At 45.6% G+C, this 20,511-nt stretch overlaps 1 protein-coding gene across 13 annotated transcripts in view; it reads right to left on the reverse strand.

Annotated features, from left to right (window-relative positions):
- PLEKHG1 (pleckstrin homology and RhoGEF domain containing G1) overlaps nucleotides 1-20,511 on the reverse strand; it is a 221,316-nt gene that overhangs the window by 5,795 nt on the left and 195,010 nt on the right. For 9 of the 13 annotated variants that reach the window (XM_027083419.1, XM_027083432.1, XM_027083385.1 and 6 more), the window contains 8 exons: nucleotides 20,282-20,464; nucleotides 20,096-20,191; nucleotides 19,845-19,931; nucleotides 13,638-13,671; nucleotides 11,146-11,241; nucleotides 9,480-9,518; nucleotides 7,387-7,409; nucleotides 1,407-3,027 (listed from right to left, as the gene is read on the reverse strand). In XM_027083419.1, the coding sequence (XP_026939220.1) occupies nucleotides 1,407-3,027; nucleotides 7,387-7,409; nucleotides 9,480-9,518; nucleotides 11,146-11,241; nucleotides 13,638-13,671; nucleotides 19,845-19,931; nucleotides 20,096-20,191; nucleotides 20,282-20,464 (2,179 nt within the window). The remainder of the gene's footprint in view (nucleotides 1-1,406; nucleotides 3,028-7,386; nucleotides 7,410-9,479; nucleotides 9,519-11,145; nucleotides 11,242-13,637; nucleotides 13,672-19,844; nucleotides 19,932-20,095; nucleotides 20,192-20,281; nucleotides 20,465-20,511) is intronic. The other 4 variants (XM_027083400.1, XM_027083409.1, XM_027083450.1 and 1 more) reach the window with 4 other exon arrangements.

The raw sequence follows: 20,511 nt of genomic DNA on the forward strand, positions 1-20,511 counted from the left end.
AGGAGAAAAATATATGCGATCTAGTCTCTCACATTCATATAAAAATCACATTTAACCTTTATCTAACTTAAAAAGAAGGCCAAGTCACAGAGGGTCTGTAAAATCCTTCAGGTAACATTTCCAGGGCTTCACTTCCCTATGTGTTAAGAAATATTACTGTGCGATTAGCTCTGGAAAAAGAGTACACTTAGGTAATTCTTAAATACTCCCAAACTTAAAAAAACTTTTTTTCCCTACAGATTCTTGTCATGCAACTTGTGAGTCCATTTAGGACTTGGATACCCCCTTCTGATTCTCTGCTTTCCACCTAAGAAAGCAGTCCCAAAGAAAGGAGGTAGGTGTCATCAAGTTGGCCAGATGAGCCATGCCGCCACCAAGCTAACCAACGAAACATGCCCTGATACTGAGCCATCTGGTTTTTATTTTTAATTGGAGAACTGTCTCTTCTCATTTGATACAGAGACGATGCTTTGTCAGAAGATCTAGGGCTGGGATTCTTAAAACAGGATCAAAAGTCCACACTGAAAAAAAAAATTCAGTTCCTGGGCCCTAATCTCAGAAATCTCTCTGGGTCTGGAGGTGGAAAACTCCTCAGGTGAGAGTCAGCACCCTCAGGTTTTTTTTTCTTTCCATGACAATCCAGTGCTTAATTCACATCATGCCCTTCCACTGAGAACCCTGTGTAATCTACCCAGGGGATATGTACTTCTTTACAATAGAGGAAAAGCCAAACTGTGATCCTCTCATTCCTAAACCCTAATGGTACCAATATCACGCACGTGATCCTGGTTTGGTTCTGCCCAAAAAGGAGGCTTGACTCAAAGAATTAAACTTCTTGGAAGCATACAGGAGAATACCAAATGAGACAGTATTAAATGCATTACAGCAGCTATTCCAAAAAAGCAACTAGAAAATGTAACACATGAGAAAACAGCCGAGTTACAGTGTGAACAGCTAAAAAGAAACCATGCAAAAAGGCCTCCTTTTTGTCTTTGTTAGGATGAGTAGGCGTTTTTGTTAGGATTCCGGAGCAAAGAGCAATCCTATTCCGTATTCGTCCAAACCTTAAACTCTTACCCTGCTACCCAGCTACCCCTCCTAACACACTGAAACTGAACCTGACGGCTATATTTCAGCTCTAGATTATATTAGAGAACACTGCTTCAAATATCACATCTGGAGTGATGATGTCACAGACACCAGGAAACCCTCCAGACCCAATCACCTCCCACTGGTGAGATGTGGTGGGTGCAGGGCCGGCCTCATCTGTGCGTCAGTGAGTCTGGGGTCTCTCTGTGAGAATGCACATCTGGGTGACAGCACCCTCACGGTGCTAAGGACACTGAGAACCAGAACACGGCTCTCTCCCAGTCCTCGGAAGGAGAAGGGCAGCGCGGGAGACATACCGATGGCGGGCCCGCCCTGCTTCTTTTCTTCTAGGATGGCCGCCAGGTCCCTGGGAACCTGCTTCTGCATGTGGCTGCCAGGCGGCTGCTCCAGCTCCGGGCTTTTCACCTTTAACAGCTGATTTGCCTTCTTGATCTTCTGACTGTACTGCCTGGCCATCAGGAAAACCCTGCTCCTGGTCTTGTCTGCGGTGTCCATGCCGGGGTCAGGGTTCTTCAGGTCTGCAGGGGATGGGCTGCTGCTGGCCACGTCGTAGGGACTCTCCACGGGCGGCAGGTCACTGACCAGCGACAGCCGGTGGAGACTCAGGCAGGAGCCGTCTTTGGAGGCTGGGGTTAGGTCAAGCGTGCAGGAGACCGGCCCCGGCCTGTCTCTGGGCGGCACGAGGGGGGCCCGGCCCGCGGGCAGGGAACGTGGGGAGCGCGCGCCCAGCTCTGGGGCGCTGCCCGCCAGCGGCCGCTCCTGCACGTCGTCTTTGCTAACGGGAAACGCCGCCAGGAGCCGGTCTCTGGCTTTGACTTCGTTTTTCTTGATGTAATTTTCCAGGTCATTCCAGATCTCATCTACTTCTTCAGACAGTTTATCGGAGATGGACCGATCCGCTATGGACAAGTTGCAGCCGAAGGAGTTATAGAACAAACTCAGATAATCGTTACCGGAGGGTCCCGGGGGGTAGGGCGCCTCGTCCTCGCTGAACTGGAGGCTGTCCTGGGAAACAGAGGCCCTCAGACTGTCACAGCACCCCAGGTCGGCCTCCAGGCCCAGGAAGGTGCTCCTCTTGGGACGTTTTAGGCTGCTGCACTTGAAGTCCTGGGAGGGCGCCTCTGGGAGCCCGATGGTGTCATAGACGTTCTCCTCCACCACCTGGAGTTCGCGTGAGCTTTGGTTCCACGCCTCCCGGCCTGGGGAGGCACCATCTCTCTGGGGGTGCAGAGGGCTCTTCTCTGGGCTTGCCGGCCTCTTTGAGAAGGCCAGCTCCGGGGTGCTCTTGGGGCGAGCAGAGTCCCTGGCTGATTTGGGGGGAGGGGCTTCAGCTTCTTCCCGTTTAGCCACCATCAGTTTCAAGTCCTCATAACTTATGTTATCATAGACATGGTCTATGTCATCAATGGTCAGCTCTACAGAGGACCCGAAGGGAGTCATCCCGTCCAGCCCCTCTGTGTTAGGGTCATTCTGCAGTTCCCTTCGGGAGCTGTACTGAGGGCTGTCACTGTCCCTATTTCTCATGTCAGGGGGACACGTGTTGCTCTCGCCAGCACTGCTGGCCCGCCGCACAACCCTGTGGCCAGAGCTGGGGGTCTCCGAGGACTCGACCTGTCCCATGTGCCAACTGCAAGGTCGACTGGAAGTGCTGTCCTCACACAGTCGGGCAGAGTTCAGATCTGAAGGGGAGAAGGATGGCAGGAACATCTGATAATCATCTTCGTCCTCCTCATTCTCCTGCGGAGACCGCCGACTGGGGAACAAGGCTTGCCGGATCTGGTGGTCCGTCCAGATGCTTCTGACGGCCCCGCCCCCGCGAAGCACGCTGATAATGGCAGAACTGCTCCGCTGACTGTTCCTCTGGGCAGGAGACGGCCCTGCTGAAGTCAGCTGGGGAGACCCTTCCTCTCTGGAAACCTGAGGAGGATAGAGACATATCGATTGAATTGTAGCACCACAGGACACATAACTTAGGATGTTCTCCTGTATTTACACATCGCCTCTCCCCCTAGACTGTGATATTCTTAAAGAAAATGATCAGTAAACATTGTTGATTTTTTTTTTTTTTTTTTGCGGTACGCGGGCCTCTCACTGTTGGGGCCTCTCCCGCTGCGGAGCACAGGCTCCGGACGCGCAGGCTCAGCGGCCATGGCTCACGGGCCCAGATGCTCCGTGGCATGTGGGATCTTCCCGGACCGGGGCACAAACCTGTGTCCCCTGCATCGGCAGGCGGACTCTCAACCACTGCGCCGCCAGGGAGGCCCAAACATTGTTGATTTTAACTGAGTTGAAAAGCACATCAGATTTTTTGCAAAAGGAGCAGAAAGGACAGGAACTGATATTTGCTTAGAAATAGACTAGGCCATTTGAAGACAGTCTCCAAACTTAACGTTCACAATCACTCTTTGGATTAGATATGATTGTACCAGTTTCACAGTAAGGAAATCTAGGCTCTTAGGATTCAGTAACATGTTCTCCCCCAGCAGTGGAAAGGCTGGCATGTAAACCCAGGTTTGACTCCAAATACCTTTCCCCACTGCAGGGAATTGGCTAAATACAGAAAACTCTTAGATATTTTTAATAATTCCGATGTGTTCTCGGTAAATAACATTATATAAATGAACATGTATAGGTGTCAAGGGCCATGGTATCTGATTTCTATTTGGGGTTTGATTCTTAGCGGTCTTACTGTGGTTTCCGGTCTACGAGAAACACCCCTGTCGGTGATCTGACTGCAGACCCCCAAGGGTTTTCCTTTAAATCTGCAGACCTGCATGAACCTGACCAGCAGTGCCTTGGTTTATAGATTCTAGGCAAAAGAGCCTTTGTTGCAGGAATTTAATTTAATCCATTACTGAGCTAATGAAATTTCTACTTTCTTTCAAAATACATTTAATTAAGCAATATTTAGATGCCAATTAGGGAGTAAAATATGAGTGACATTAATTATTTTTAATCAGAGAAAACAATGGGTCTGTTATAACTTGGAACCTTTCCTGATGGAGCTCAACTGTGCAGACAGGGAGTGGACTGCCCTCTGATGCCCTCTGTGGGTACTGGGATTAGCTTCAAAGATTTGAAAGGGTTGACAGGTTCAAGCTAATTAGTACCAGGGGTATATTTTCTGGTCAAAACACTATAGTAACCTATTGGAAATGTCAAATTAGCAAGAATTTTTCATCACTGATCAATGAAATTGGGATACATAGTACCTTGGAATATCCACCTATTAATATGTCTGTCTGTCTGCTTACCTGCCTGTCTGTCTATCAGGGAGGGCAAAGATAAAATTTTATCCTGAATGTTGTTTTTCTATTAAAAATTTAAAGCTAAAAACATCTAATTAGTCATTGAATCTTTTGTTCACTTTTTTCAAATAGTAAAAATGTGGGGCTTCCCTGGTGGTGCAGTGGTTGAGAGTCCGCCTGCCGATGCAGGGGACGCGGGTTCGTGCCCCGGTCCGGGAAGATCCCACATGCCGCGGAGCAGCTGGGCCCGTGAGCCATGGCCGCTGAGCCTGCGCGTCCGGAGCCTGTGCTCCGCAACGGGAGAGGCCACAACAGTGAGAGGCCCGCATACCGCAAAAAAAAAAAAAAAAAATGTGGACTATTTGAAGACTAGGAATAAATGAATACACACACATATGTGCACACATACATATATATATATTATATTTTGGCTCTTCTGTTTTTTTTCTTTACCCTTTAATATCTCTCCCTTTTCCTCTTACTCAGACTGCACTGGTAAAATGTTTATAAAATATAGGTACGCAGTAACTACATTTTATAAAATAAAACAAGTTAGTATTAGCTAGTTAAATCATGATCAAACACTGTGGAAGTGTAACAAAACAATTCTGTGAACAGCCAGAAGTAATACCTTCTTAAAATCTTTCATTCCAGAAAAATTCCCAGACATTTTAGAAAATTAGAAACCCCGAATTGTTAATATCAAAGTATATTTTTAAGGTAACTACACTTTTTTTGTTTGTTTGTTCAGCCACGCTGCGTGGCTTGCGGGATCTTATTTCCCCAACCAGGGATCAAACCCGTGTCCCCGGCAGTGGAAGTGCAGAGTCCTAACCACTGGACTGCCAGGGAATTCCCAAAAGGTAACTACACTTGAAGTGAAGTTAGCAGTAATTTGGAAGGTGAAATTTTATATCAAATAAATCATCAGGAGAACTGAGGAAGCTGTTAGATTTAGAAATAATCAGTATATGGATTGGACACAGCACAGAAGTACGTAGTGTAGATCCCTCGTGATGAACAGTTTTCCACATTCTCAGCATTACGGTTACTTAATAATCACATAATAAGAGCTAATTTATGGGGCACTTGTTTTGTGCCAAATACTGTACTAAGCACATTAAAAAACATATCACATTTAATCTTTATAACAATTCCATAAATTAGGAAACTAAGTCTTGGTAAGGTTTAACAACTTGCATACAGTCATACAGCTTATAAACGGCAGAAATGGATTTGAACCCATGTCTTAATCCTCAGTTTATATATGAGCTAAATGTCTCTCCCTCTCTCCTTCCCTCTATCTCTCGCTCTATACACACAGGCACACACACACAAACACGGCTTTAGAAGGCATATTCTAGGAGAAACGTTAATCTCTTTATCTCTTTAATCTCTCCCTGCATTTAGTATACATTCATTTTTGTTAGGAGATGGAATTTTACCACTAAGAAAAAAGTACATTGGTGTTTTCTTTCTTTCTTGTCTTCAGATTGTATAAGGTTTAGTTAGTCCCCATATGGAGACTTGACTCGATCACTATCGTAGAAAGTTTCCGAGAAGCTCTTGAGATTGTATCTCTAGGACTAATAGAGCGATTCCCCTAGCTGGTACTAAGCCAGGCTTGCTCCGTGATCATAGCTTGGCTGCCTTACAAGGGCACCGTCCCAGTGTTTGTTTATGAAAACAAAGTACATTAAAAACATCAAAATCTCATGCCATATTTCAGGACAATGAACCAATTCATGTTAATAAATTTCAAAAGCTTCCAAACAGAAATATGTACTACCTGAAAAAAATCCACATGCCGTAATTTTAAGCAAATAGCTTAGAGATAAGACCATGTTGATTTTTAGACATTTAGGCGTCTAAACTGAAAGATACATTATTTATTAACAGGGTCACTTTGGCCCTGTGCCAAGGAGTGGAGCACGTAGAATCGCGGGGGAGATTTTCACAGCCACGTTGCTACAGTTACAGAGCACGAAGTAAGAAGCTGCGCTCAGTCCCCTAAGCACTGTTAAGTAAGCCAGTTGATCAGTAGGCATACTGGATGTGGTTTACCCAGGTCAGGATACAATAGGCATTGTTCGTAGGTAATAAATTTGAATATACATCTTCTAATACAACATACCATTTTTCTTCTGCCTCTCCTAACCTTTTATTGGAGGGAGAAAAATCAAAGCTTGATATAGTGACGTTTCATTATACCACATACGATCACACCTCTTATACCAGCAGCAGGACCATATTCTTAGACGGGGATCTTTGTGATTGAAGTCTGATGCTTTGAAAAGGGAGCAAATACTCAGGATGCAAGAGCCTCAGTTATATGCACAGAGGCACAGGGCAATGTGGGGTGCACCACACTAGCCCTGTGTGGGTGTTACATCTTTTTTTTTAAATTAATTTATTTTATTATTATTATTTTATTTTTGGATGTGTTGGGGTCTTCGTCGCTGCACACAGGCTTTCTCTAGTTTCAGTGAGCGGGGGCTACTCTTCATTGCGGTGCCTGGGCTTCTCATTGCGATGGCTTCTCTTGTTGCGGAGCACGGGCTCTAGGCGTGCAGTCTTCAGTAGTTGCAGCACGCAGGCTCAGTAGTTGTGGTTCACGGGCTCTAGAGTGCAGGCTCAGTAGTTGTGGCGCATGGGCTTAGTTGCTCCATGGCATGCGGGATCTTCCCGGACCAGGGCTCGAACCCGTGTTCCCTGCATGGGCAGGCGGATTCTTAACCACTGCGCCACCAGGGAAGCCCGGGTGTCACATCTTAAGGTAATAGCTTCTGAATAGAGAGGTGGGGCAGAAGGATGAAGAAATCATTGCCTTGGTTCTGAGAGATGAAGCTGGGGTGGTGAGGTGGAGGGAGAGTCGATAAGGACAAGCCCTAACTTAAATCTATTTCAACATGTAAAATAATTGTTTACACTTGGAAGATTAGCTGGAGATGAGACATATAAGGAAAGGGTAGGTATAAAGGGCACCTAAAGTAAACATTTCAAAATAAGAAATGTCAATAGTACTTACCTTTTGGATGTCTTGTGCTGTTTCTGAAAAATAAAAGTTTTTTTATCTTTTAAGTTTGAGGATTAAAAATGTCTCTCTCATACATAGGTAAGCACTCACATTTTATAGGGCTTTTAAACTTATTGTTAATAATTGAAGCCCAAGCATCTCTAGGCTCTTGAGACCTAACTTTTAGAAAATGCCTCTCAGTTATCCAAGTATAGATCTTGTACTACATGTAAAACAACCATACATGTATCTGAGTGATAAGTATCTTCCTTAAATCCCTGAGAGCAATGGACCAATTCATATTAATATGTTTCAAAAGCTTCCCCACACCCAAATATATATTACCTGAAAAAATAACCCACATGCCCTAACCCATGAAACTCACTTAAACATAAGATTATGCTTCTGTTAATTTTTAAATATTCTATTGGCTTTCATGGAAGATATAGCATTTATCAACAGGGTCACCTTGGCACTGTGCTAAGAAGGGTGCAAGAGGAATGGTGGGGAGAGATTTCCTAGCCACATCCTCCTATATACCCTTACGATACTCTGATCATGTGTGTCTCATCTTTCAACACTGTTTAATTACAGAAGCGTTTAAAGTAAAAAGTGATCAAACCCTCTCCACAAATTCCACCCTGCAGAGGTAGCCTCACTTAAAAGTTTGATGTTCATCTTCCCAGGTCCCATGCCCACTGCCCCAATCGCACAACAATGCACAGTTTTTTTGCTCTTAAAGGTGCAATATGCAAAATTGAATTTCCTGCTAAATATATGTAGACACTCTTATCAGTAGACAGATATGTACTTGATTCTTTTTGATAGCTGCAGAATATTCCATGTAGTATTCCAGAATTTACTACAACTTTTAAAACTATTTCCCACTAGATGGGCATTTTATGTGGTGTCTTGTTATATAAACTCTGCAAAGAACACAGATACTCATAGATCTGTGCTCACTTGGGTGAGCACTTCTATACAGGAAGTGTACGTTGTGAAATTTCTATGGGTGAAAAATTTGAAATTTTTGGTTCAAGAGCAAATACACATTTTCAATTTAAATGGGCATTAACAAATTTTGCTCCAAAAAGGTTGCAGAAATTTATACACCAACAGTTTCAGAGTGCCTGTTTTTCTTTTCTTTTGGCCAAGCCCACAGCTTTCTCCTCTCCATTTATCTCACTGAAATGTATGATTTTTCTGATCACTAATACAGGTGACCATTTGTAAATTTTATTGGCAGTTTGTGTTTCTTCTGTGAAACTGCCCGATTATATTCTCTGCCTTTCAAAAAAGAGTCCACATCTACTGAGCCCACATGCCACAACCACTGAAGCCCACGCGCCTAGAGCCCGGGCTCTGCAACGAGAAGCCACTGCAAAGAGAAGCACGCGCACCGCAACAAAGAGTAGCCCCCACTCGCCGCAACCAGAGAAAAACCTGCGCGCAGCAACGAAAACTCAACGCAGCCAGAAACAATAAATAAATATAATATAATATAATAAATTTATTAAAAAAAGAGTCCTTTGTCCGTTTTTTTAAATAGATTTAATTAATTAATCAATCTTTTGGCTGCGTTGGGTCTTTGTTGTTGTGCACGGGCTTTCTCTAGTTGCAGAGAGCAGGGGCTACTCTTCGTTGCGGTGCGCGGGCTTCTCATTGCGATGGCTTCTCTTGTTGCGGAGCACAGGCTCTAGGCATGCGGGCTTCAGTAGCTGTGGCTCGCGGGCTCTAGAGCGCAGGCTCAGTAGTTGTGGTGCACAGGCTTAGTTGCTCCGTGGCATGTGGGATCTTCCCGGACCAGGGCTCGAACCCATGTCCCCTGCGTTGGCAGACAGATTCTTAAGCACTGTGCCACCAGGGAAGACCCTGTCCTTTCTTTTTGATATATGGGATTTCTTAACATCAACATTCACAGATATTCATCTTTTTATGCCCATTATCTATGCTGCAAACGTTTTATGTCATTCAGCCTTACATTTTATAATGGGGTTAATCAAATCTGCCAATCTGTAATTCATCTTGTGTTTATTTTTTTTGTGTATGGTTTGACTTAGTGGATATCAACAAGAATGAAAAAAGAAAGTTATTTTAGGACTTACCGCTGGTCTTCAAAACTTTATGCGATCTTGAGGAAGGTTCTGAGCGAAAAGATAAGGCCAGCATCATTTGCAAAACCAAATCAAGTTTTTTTCTTTATAAGTGAATTATTAGCTTATGGGCAAATGAATTGAGCTCTAGAAATTTTCTATCAAATTCACCTAAATCCTGATTGCTTAGAGATACTTAGCAGCAAGACATTCACTCCATCAAAACTGTAGGATAAATAGTAAGCTGTGCGATCTGGGGTCACCTAACAGAAAACCAACCCTACCAACTAGCAGAGCAATGTTCTGAGCTTTAACTACCACCTATAAGCGGATAATGTTCAATTTTATATTCTTCTGCCAGAGCCCTACCGCAAGCTCCAGGTCTCAGATGCCAACTGTCCATCTGACGTGTCCCCAACATGCCCATAGACCCAGCAAACTCAACACGTCCCAGTCGCAGCTCACCAGTCTCCCCCATCTGCTCTTCCATTTGGATTCTTATCTTAGTTGTCACTCACATTACCCTCCCTAGTTAGTGACCAGGACATCATTTTAAGTTTCTCCTGTTTTCATCCATCATGGTCTTGTGGGATCCCAGGAACCCTCCACCCCAATCACCACTGTCTTATTCCAAACCTTTACCATCTCTCACCCAAGCTAGAGGAACAGCCTCCTACCAATTCTCCCTGCTTACTTCATTTTCCACATCGAGCCAGAACTCTCATTTTAAAAGGCAAACATGTCATTGCTTAAAATCCTTCCATAGCTTGCAGGATAAAGTTCAAACCCTCTGCGTGGCCTACTCGGCCTTCTACGATCAGGGCCCAATCTGTACTTCCAGCCACATCTCTTTCCGATTGACCTTGCCCACCTCTACCTCCGGCCCACCTTGCAGCCAGGCCAAACAACTGGCAATAGCTGTCTGATCTAAGGTACGCTGGCTCAAGTCTCAGGGCCTTTGCATGTGCTATTCCCACCCCATCAGGCTCCTCAGCTCCCAGATCCCATCTGGGGTACTGGTCCTCTACTCTGTACGGCCTTCTCTCTCCTTCCTAGAGGGTTCACCTCTCTCCTTTGTCTCCCCGCTCTTTCTTCCTTTCAACCTCTACTACAGCTCCATTGTATGAACTGGTATTTATTCAACCTTTTTTTGACTCTCCCACTAGACTACAAACTCCTTGCAAGCAGGAATCCTGTGTATTATTCGTACATTCCCAGTTCTTAGTACAGTGCAGGAAATTAGGTAGATACTCAATAAATGCCGATTTAAATGGAAAAAAAAATCCGAGGGCTAAGGGAATACCACACGAAGTCTGGTTTAGCAAATGTGTGTTAAAATTTTAGGTCTGAATACTCTTTGGGATGCGTCATTTACAGGATACAATTTTTCACTAGCGATAGTAAAGAGAATTTAAGTACCTGCAGGCCAATGGTAATAACATGCTATACAAAGTGAACTTAGTTGATTGACATGTTTTTTTATATTCACTGGAAAATAGAGAGTTAAGTAGAAAGAGTTTTAGAACCAAAGCTTGAGAGCCCCACCTGGAGGCATTCTCAAAGGTATTCAAACTGGCGGTGTGATCAGAAACCGGAAAGAATATACCTTTTTGTCAGACTGAAAGGGACTTTCACGACTAACGCCCCATAATTATCTTGATTACCGCATCCTATTTACCAGATTTTCTTCTTAGCCGATATGAAGCAGAACCATCTTTAGAGCCACAAAAGGCTTTTGTCTCTCCCTCAGGACTGTAACAGAAGCCTGGGTAATCTGTAACGTAAGAACCACATGCATCTATAAGAAGGAAGCGTTCCGGAACGTCTCAGCAAATGGGTAGGACTTGTTTTGATACCTATGGATTTATTCTTTTTCGTCAGGCATGGTAGAATCCCTCCTTCCATAACTCGTGTTGAATACGCATCTCAAGACTTTCTGTTTACTGACTGCTGGAGTGTGTTAGCAAGCTAGCCCGCAACCCCTCCTCCAACCCCGCCCAGCACCCACCAGGCACACACAGGCACTCTTTCTCTGTACTCTCTTCTTTTCACTCTCTGGCAGAAAGAGCTATAACCATTGGCTCTACTCTTACTAGAAAGTTAGTTCAAATGTGTAGGGTGTGATAACTTCCTACACCCACTCAGACTCATCTGCAGCTCTAAGACCCACAGTGGTCAGTCAATTCCATGAACATGAAAATCCCTGCAGCTGAACTTGCTACCAAGGCCCCTGACAGACTGCGGTGATGGGCCACAACAGAGGCCCTGTCAAGGTAAAACCAAATGGAGAATTCCCTCTAGGTAGCAATTTTGTGAGGCATTGGTGCCTGGCGTGGCGGTGGAGGGAGGCGAGCCCTTCCTGCCCCCGTGGAAGCTGTCCTCCCGGGCAGCGACTCTCCATGTTTTTCTAGACGTGGCTCCTTTGAACATGTGATGAATGGTTTAGGTTCTCTTCCCAGACAAGGGGTTTTCATTTTATTTCATCTAAGGGGTACACAGGTTTTGGATTAAGAAACTCTGGTCTAATCCTGAAGTAGTGCAGCGTATTCAAAGATCATCTGCACCTAAAGCCTGAGGGTAAACAATTTTAGGACACGGCCGTAGACTGGCGTTCTTCAAATCGGGGTTACGGCCCTTCAAGGGCATCTGAAGTGCAAGAAAGTTCTGAGGACTGTTAAAGACCACATACACTTCTCCAGGGTCAGAGGCCATTTGGTCCAATGGACTGGCCTGCTCTGTTCGCAGCCAGCTGAGACCAAAGTCAGGGTAGGGCAAGTAAGGTTATTTTCCTAGGCTGAGCTGCTCTGGCCCAGGCCTGGCCTGGCAGAGAGGCACATAGCACCGTTAGAGGCTTCACATCATTCCGTGCGCTCACAGAATCTTAATGGTGTCCAAGAGCTAGCCCAGAGCCTGGGAATAAATAAACAATGTTGAATGTAGCTGCTCACATGGAACAGCTGACCTCTCTGGATCCCCATCTTCCTCCATCTTTTCTCCTGATTCTCACCTGCCCATCCATGACCTTGCCTTCGCTTCAGAGCGCCCAGATATATTATATACATTATATATATATATATATATATATATATATATATATATATATATTTATAGAAGAAATAAGGGGTATATTGTGCAGTGGAGGAAATATAGCTAATATTTCATAATAACTGCAACTAGAGTATAATCTTTAAAAACTGTTGTACATGTGTAACTTATATAATACTGTAAATCAACGATACCTCAGTAAAAAGAATCTTCGAGAGATTTCCACTGAATAAAATAAGCGGCTTCAGAGAACACAGGGCAAGGAGCCCCAGCCCAGCTCTCTGGTGGGGATCACCTTGCATCATTTCTCGGGATCTCACGGACACGCAGTGGGGAATCTCAGTGACAGTGGCGGTGTTCATTTTTCTACTTCAGTAATGTTTCTTTATTTTTTCCCCCCCTGGAGAATTAACAACCAGCAGGCTGGGGGGTGGGCTGGGGTAGGGTGGGGTAGGTGAATCAGCGTTTGCTCTTGGGGAAAGATTCCTCAAAAGTAAGTTATTTAGAAAGTTTTAAGTAAAAGTTTCTGTCAGACCTGGCTGTAAGTCTTTAAAGCTATTGCTTCTTTTTAAATTCTATTTAATCTGGGAGATCACAAGGATGCGATAAGTGCTTCGAACAGGTCTTATTTTATAAGACCTCACTTATATTTATTCTCTGACTGCTATGAGAAGTCCAGAGACACAATAACATATGTAGGGCAGTTGTGATTTTAAAATGTGACCTGCATCTGGAAAACCAATACCTATCTAGTTAGCATGATTATTGCAGAAAATCAACATAGATTTTCCGCTAATGGAGTGAGGTGGGAAATGCATTGTGGGACCATCATTTTTGGTGGTGGCAGAGGTGGGGCAAGGGTGACCCTGGAAGCATATCTTACATTGTGAGTTGATGCAGAGACCAGTGGCAAGCCGTCGGGGAGCTCACAGATGAACCGAGAAATTATTGTAGAAACAAGCCAATGGGTTAGGAAGAGGGTATACTGTCTGCTGGCTCTGTTTGTTAAAACAGTGAATAGAGAGCTGCTACTTTCTCACAATGGACATTTGCCATAAACTTGTAGAAACTTGAGAGAGACAAGGAGACAATGAGATTTCAAATTGTGTAGAAAACAAAACTTACGAACGGCATCCATTTCAAGTATTGCTTGCTTGGCCTGAAAGAAAGAAGGTGTAGCTATAACTGCAATGACCTTTTTTTGTTTCTTCTTTAAACTACCAATCCTAATACGGGTCTTATCCCACCTGAGTGAGTGGTTTTGGAAAAGCTTAAAAAAAAACAAAAACAAAACTCATTTCTTTTAGGCATTAACATATAGTTCAAGGGATTCCAACAGATGAGCATCCGTCCTCGTGTGGGTGGTAGCTGCTGCACCACTGGTGCCCCAGAGCTAAGCTTACAGCCCTCACCTGGAGAGAAAGAAGGAAGGGAAGGAGGGAGGAAGGAGGGGGAGGGGAGGGGAAGGAGACACAGGCGGGGAGGTGTAGGAGGAGGAAGGGAAAATAAGAGGGAGAGAGAGAAACTTTCACTGAAGGTTCAAAAACCTGGCTGAGCAGCGTATCAAAATCTAGATTCCTGCTACCCAACCCTAGTCTACTGAATCCAGCCCTGATCTATGGAGCCAAAGGCTCAAGGGACAGGGCCTAGGACCTACACCAGCAGCCCTCCCCGTATCTTTGGGGCATTATAAGTCTTCTGAGCTGAATGCAAACTAGTTGCTGGACAGTTCCCCTGTCCTTCCAAATATTATGCGATTATCATCAGCTGACTCTCCCAGCACCCCTGTACCTACCATCACTTGTGTGTGCCCTAGAATCTCCCAGAGGGGGAGAAAGAGCTGCGGTGTGGGAGAAGGACCCTGGAGGACATGGTTTGTGATCCCGGCTTTAGCACTTAACTAGGCAGGTGCTCTCATATTCCTGCCTGTGTTTCTTCGACCTTAAGATGGTAAGATAGGAGCGACCTTTCAAAGTTGCTACCAGGACCAAATGACAGGCACTCAACCCAAGTTAGTTACCATTTACTCCCGCAGGGGACTGGCCCCGATGACCTTGTCTCTTGCTTTCTCTGCATACAAACTTCTCCCCGACTCAACCCCCCAGCTTCTGAACTTTATTGCTTTGAGGCTTCTTTTTGTGTAATTATTGCCATATGTTATCAACGTATAGGGAACAGTGAAAAGAAAAGTTAATGGCCTTAACATGAACCATCTTGCTGAGGATTCAAAGAAGAAAAAAACTAGGTAGGTTTTCTCGCCTCTTTCATGTCATTTTCATTTTTCAAGGTAGTGTAATGGAACCTACAAACATTATGCTAAAAATAACTTTAAAAATAATTTTACTAATACTTTGTCACAGTATGTGATGATATCACAGTAAAAATGTCTGGGCTAAGGGGCAACCAAAAAAAACCCACAAAAAACAAAAAACAAACCACAAAACAATGCAGTCACCTGAGTTTTGAGAAAACAAATGCTTAGATTTTTATGACACTGATATTTCTATCATACATTCAGAGTTTGAGGTTACTAGTTGAAGTTAATTTCAGACACAAACGTTAGCTCAGTTCCCGTGAAGTGCATTGGCAGAACCACGCGAATATATAAAATGCAACAGTCTCTACCTGAACCTTATTCCCAACTAATCTGGATGAAATTTAGTTTATATGCCACGTATACAGATGGGCCATATGGCTAATTCCCAGCAAGTTTCTTGGTATCCATAAACTTGACTTCGAGAACTCAGTATTTTTTTTTCTGGTCTTGACATTTAATTCAAAAAAAGTCTATTCCCACATTTTTCCACTAGGGGTCAGCCAGAGACTATCACTGAATGAAAGGAATGGAAGGAGGTTACGAGGAACCTAACCTCTGCAGCTGTGTTAACAGTAGAACTGTGGTACATCTTTTTTTTTTGGTACGCGGGTCTCTCACTGCCGTGGCCTCTCCCGTTGCGGACGGAGCACAGGCTCCGGACGTGCAGGCTCAGTGGCCATGGCTCACGGGCCCAGCCGCTCCGCGCGGCATGTGGGATCTTCCCGGACCGGGGCACGAACCCGCGTCCCCCGCATCGGCATGCGGACTCTCAACCACTGTGCCACCAGGGAAGCCCGGTGGTACATTTTTTGATGTTTGTTCCCACTATGTAATTCTTTTATTTGATAGGAGTAAATATAGTTTGAAAGCTTCAAGAAAATAAGAAACAGTCTTGAGAAGAGAGAAAACTTCAACTTAGTAATAATCCTGCTTAAATAAAATAGAAAATTATCATTAGCTCATGGTGGATAAAGTATATTAAATAAGTGTGCTTTCATTTTCCCTAGGAATAACGTGGTTAAGATCAACTTTGGATCCAGGAAGAACTGGCTTTGAATCTGGGCTCAGTCGTATACTAGTTGCATAAACTTGGGCAGTTTACTTTCCGTCTCTGAGCCTCTGTCTTTATTTCTCTAGAACGGGGAGAATAAGACCTTTCTCGTAAGGTGTTTTTCTAAGGGTAAAATAAGAATATAAAGTACTCAGCACAGTGTATGTGTGCTCAAGAAGCTGTAGCTAAAAAAAATAGAATGTTTACATCTATTTACACCTAAAAGGGTCAGGAACTTGGACCAAAAAAGCACAATTCTACTGTGACTCTATTAACCATTATAAAATATAAAGGGAAAACTGCTTGGAATACACACCCCTAGTGTGGGAGAAAGAGGAAGGTCTGTAGCCTAGTTTCACTTTGTAATGGCCAATAACTGATTTTCAGAAGCCCTTTGGCAGTTTTGATTTTCCCAGGGACAGGTAAACAACAGGTGGGGCATATCAAAGACACACTGCCATTGCTCAGAAGGGCATTGCCAGTGACAAGGCCAGCAAACAAGTGACTAACCATGAAGCAAATGCAGTTGCCTCTCTGCAGGAGCTACCTGACACCACGCAACACCCTGATGAGATGAGACTCATGCTTAAGTCAAAGCACACACCTGTGCACATTCATTTCCTGGGCACCGAATCACTGCTGATAGCCCCTGAGAACAAGCTTCAAATACTTTTCAAAAACTATGCAAAGAGCAACCAGACTTTCCTTTCTCAGAAATCTCAGATCTCCTTATTTTCCACCCAGTTCTAGTCTCATGAGCATCATCGCATTTACTGCTCCACTTCATTCCTCCTCGCCTGGGCACGGACCATTTCCCCGCACACGTGGATATCCATTCTCCACCCTCACCTTAGTTCCTCGCCACTTTACTTCTGATCACCCATCCCTCCACTCCAGAAGAGTAACACACAATCATAGCCGCCCCCAGAGCCTCATCATCACCCAGAAGTGCCCTCTCTTTCCGCAGGACTCCAGAAGTCCCCTCTTCAATTACAGATCTCGGTACTTTCCATCTCTCCACCTTAACTCTTGCTGAACCAGTTCTCTGACTTATCCTTCAACTTGTGCCTATCTTCCCGGTTGGTTTCACCCTCCACTCAGCCTGGAAATCATGCTCAGTCACTGCAGGTGGGATGCTGGGTGGCACTGTCTTCCCATGCCCACTTAACCTTCACCCTCACCGCTCTGCCAGTCCTCAGCCTTGGGGAACCCACATGCGCCCCATGGCTCAACACTAATGTTGAAGTTGCTGGATCAACACACACATTCATGGTGGCCAGCTTCAGTGGGCCTAGGATCCTTTCACAGATTACTGTAGTCATCCCTACTGACTCGCTAGCCTGTGTTCTTTCTTTCTTTCTTTTTAGTTTTTTTTTTTTTAAGTTATTTATTTTTGGCTGCATCGGGTCTTCGTTGCTGCACACGGGCTTTCTCCAGATGCGGCGAGCGGGTGCTACTCTTCATTGTGGTGTGCAGGCTTCTCATTGCAGTGGCTTCTCTTTATGTGGAGTATGGGCTCTAGGCACGTGGACTTCAGTTGCTGTGGCTCGTGGGCTCAGTAGTTGTGGCTCGCAGGCTCTAGAGCGCAGGCTCAGTAGTTGTGGCGCACGGGCTTAGTTGCTCTGCAGCATGTGGGATCTTCCTGGACCAGGATCGAACCCGTGTCCCCTGCAATGGCAGGTGGATTCTTTGCCACTGCGCCACCAGGGAAGTCCCTAGCCTGTGTTCTTTAGCACGTGTTCTGAATTCCTCCACTTTCCCTCGGACATCCAGCCCCATCTTTGCTTCACTCACCCAGTAGATGCCGTTACCACCAACTTCAGTGAAGGCAAACCCTTTCAGTTCCCTCAAGTCCACCTCAAAGTTTATCCTTTCTCATTTTTCTTCTCCCCCGGCTCAGGGAAGATATTTCTGACCCTTTCCAAGACTAACCCCTACACCTACTGGTAAAGGGAATATAAATAGTGTAATTAGCGTAGAAGAGGCGAATAGATTGATTACCTTTGTATGGAGCCGCACCAAGTTTCTGGTTCCTAAGACCAATGGGATTACTTCTATCCTTTAAGTGTTTTCAAAAGCCATATTGCAAACATATGGAGGCGTGCATTAGCCGTTCTTGCATACTTTTTCAGTAAATAAGAAGTTTTGAGCTTCCAGCATCAAGTTCACGATCTAATGTTTTTATTAGACTGTATTTACAGTACATGCCCCCATCCCCGAAATTCGGGGGTTAAGGATGATCCTATTCCGCCATCTCCCTGGGGTCACATTCCAAGGGGTGTTCCACCTCTTATCTCTACTGTCTCCTGTTCTCTTTCCCTGTCCCCTTAGCCTACATGTCCACCCTATTCTTCATGAGGGCAAAGCATCTTGCTTTGATCTTACCTCCCCTCAAACTACCACCGTTTGTCTCTTCTGAACTTTGTTTAAAAAAGAAGGCTACACCCAGTCTGTTCCTTACTTCTCCCTTGCTTGTCCACCCACCGCCCTCTCGCCCTTATCTCTCAGTTGCCAAATCCAATATGTACTTTTCTGTCCGAATCTGTCTTCATCTCTGCAGGCTTTGAGATGGTTACTCCACTCGTTCTCGGAGACATTCCTTCCTTTGTTACCACACTTTTCTCCTTCGGTTTTCTTACTGCCTCATTCCGCTGCTCTGCCTTTGGTTCTTCTGCAAATCCCCCAACCCTTGCTGGTCACTTAGATGTTGGGATTCCCAGGGGTCCGTCTTTCCTTTACACGTTTGTGTGGGTCCTCCTATCAAATCTCGGGGCTTCGGTGACTGTGTGGAGAGACCTGCGTCTCTCCCTGCAGCTGAGCCGCCCCTGCACACGTGTCCCTGCTGCTCCCTCTGAGGCCCATCCAATCGGTCCCTCCCCTGGGCAACCCGTCTTGGAACTCACAACACCATCCTCTTGGCCCAACTCCTGACTCATCCTTGACTTTTATTTCTCCCTCTCCTCATGCACTTGGTGGGCAAAATCCTGTTCCCTCTGGTTCCACAATGGGCTCTGCCTCTCCCCCCATCTCTTATGCTCCCTGGCAGTGCCCCTCGTCTCTCTTCTAGGCCACTGTGGAAGCCTGCTAATTCTTCTCCTGCCGCCACTCACACTCCGCCAGCTGAACCGTCACACTGTCCCAAAGTTACACTCTCAGAACACAGGGCGGCCCATGCCACCCCCCCGCACAAAGCCTTCAGTAGTTTCCCACCACGAAAATCCAGGCTCCTCAGTGTATGTGTTCAAAGCCCTTCAAAGGCCGGCTGACTGCTTTCCACGTTTCTAGTCTTACGTCCTACTCCATCTCCTGAGGACTCGACCTTTCCGTCCGGGCACACTCTGTGTGCTGTGAACACAGGGCCCCTGTTCACACCTCCTTGTTTTTTGTTTACCCTGTTCTCTCAGCTTGGTTTCCCCTTTTTCTTTTCCCCCACTTAATAAAAAAATTCCTCATCCTTCAAGACTGAGCAAACAGGCATTTTCCTTCCTCTCCTCACTCGACTGTAAACTTGAACACTATTCTTCCACAATACTTGGCTTATACCTCTATTAATTCATCACATCATTTATACGACCAGCTCCCTGGTCTGCAAATTCCTTCACGGCTGAGTCTGGGTCTTGCTTCCCACAGAGCCTAAGCCAGCTTTATCCGCCCCAGGTGCTTAGCACACCTTTGAATAATTCTCATAACTGCCTTTATGTTCTACTAGTTCTCTAGAAATTCCCTTACAGTCTTTTCCTTACTTTTCTTCTTTCAAGCCACAAAAGGAACAACGACAAACCAAAAACTCTCCACCGAGTCTCCCTACATATGAATCGTTTCAGTACCAATGGCTGGTTCGGTTGATCCTTACGTAGCCTCTCAACTGTCTTAATCTGGAAGATGCACATTTGCTGCCGTCACGCTGTCTTTCTGGGACTTGAATTCCTTTCAGTGTTACTGTTTGCGGCCCTCACGGTCTTACCTTAGCTGGAATCTTCGCCGCGTGATTCTCCAGGATCAGCCTCTTGAGGTGCAGAACCCACAGGCGTTTGTCTTGCTGCGACTTTGCCTACCGGGAGGAGATGTGGACAGTCACGCCACCCCGCTAGTCGCAAGACACAGACACTCCTAAGACCCTCGGACTGGATGGGACACACGCGAGGTGGCCAGAAAGTCCTGCAAAGGCCTCCAGCCGTGACGCACAAGGGCGGGGAGGCGAGGGGGTGCTGGTACCTGAACGGTGTGCTGCAGCTTGGGGTTCTGGTAGTGGAAGACGCTGAAGCTGAGGGGCTCCTTTGGGATCACTTCCACCAGCATGAGGTTGCCGCACTGGAGGGGCGGGCAGAGAGGGGGAGGCAGGCTCGCAAGAGGATGGAAGCAGCGCCCCAGTCCTCGCCCGGGACCTCTATTTGGACCTACCAGGATGTGAGCTTTGTACGTAAACGTGTCGTCTCTCTTCTTGGTGATGAGAAGCAGCTTGTCAAAGAGGAAGAGCGTCCGCTCATTCTTGGCCCGCTGGAGGCGGAAGGTCCCCTCGAGAACTAGCTCCCCGTAGCTGGTCAGGTCTGGCCCCTTCCAGTTGGTGAGCAAACTCTGTATCTCCTGAAACAGTGAACGTTCCCTGTGATTAAACAGGAGGTGGGAAGGCA

This window comes from Aethalodelphis obliquidens, unplaced genomic scaffold, assembly GCF_003676395.1.
Source record: "Aethalodelphis obliquidens isolate GAN/ISIS:26980383/991018 unplaced genomic scaffold, ASM367639v1 scaffold3, whole genome shotgun sequence".
NCBI classification, from domain to species: Eukaryota; Metazoa; Chordata; class Mammalia; order Artiodactyla; family Delphinidae; genus Aethalodelphis; species Aethalodelphis obliquidens.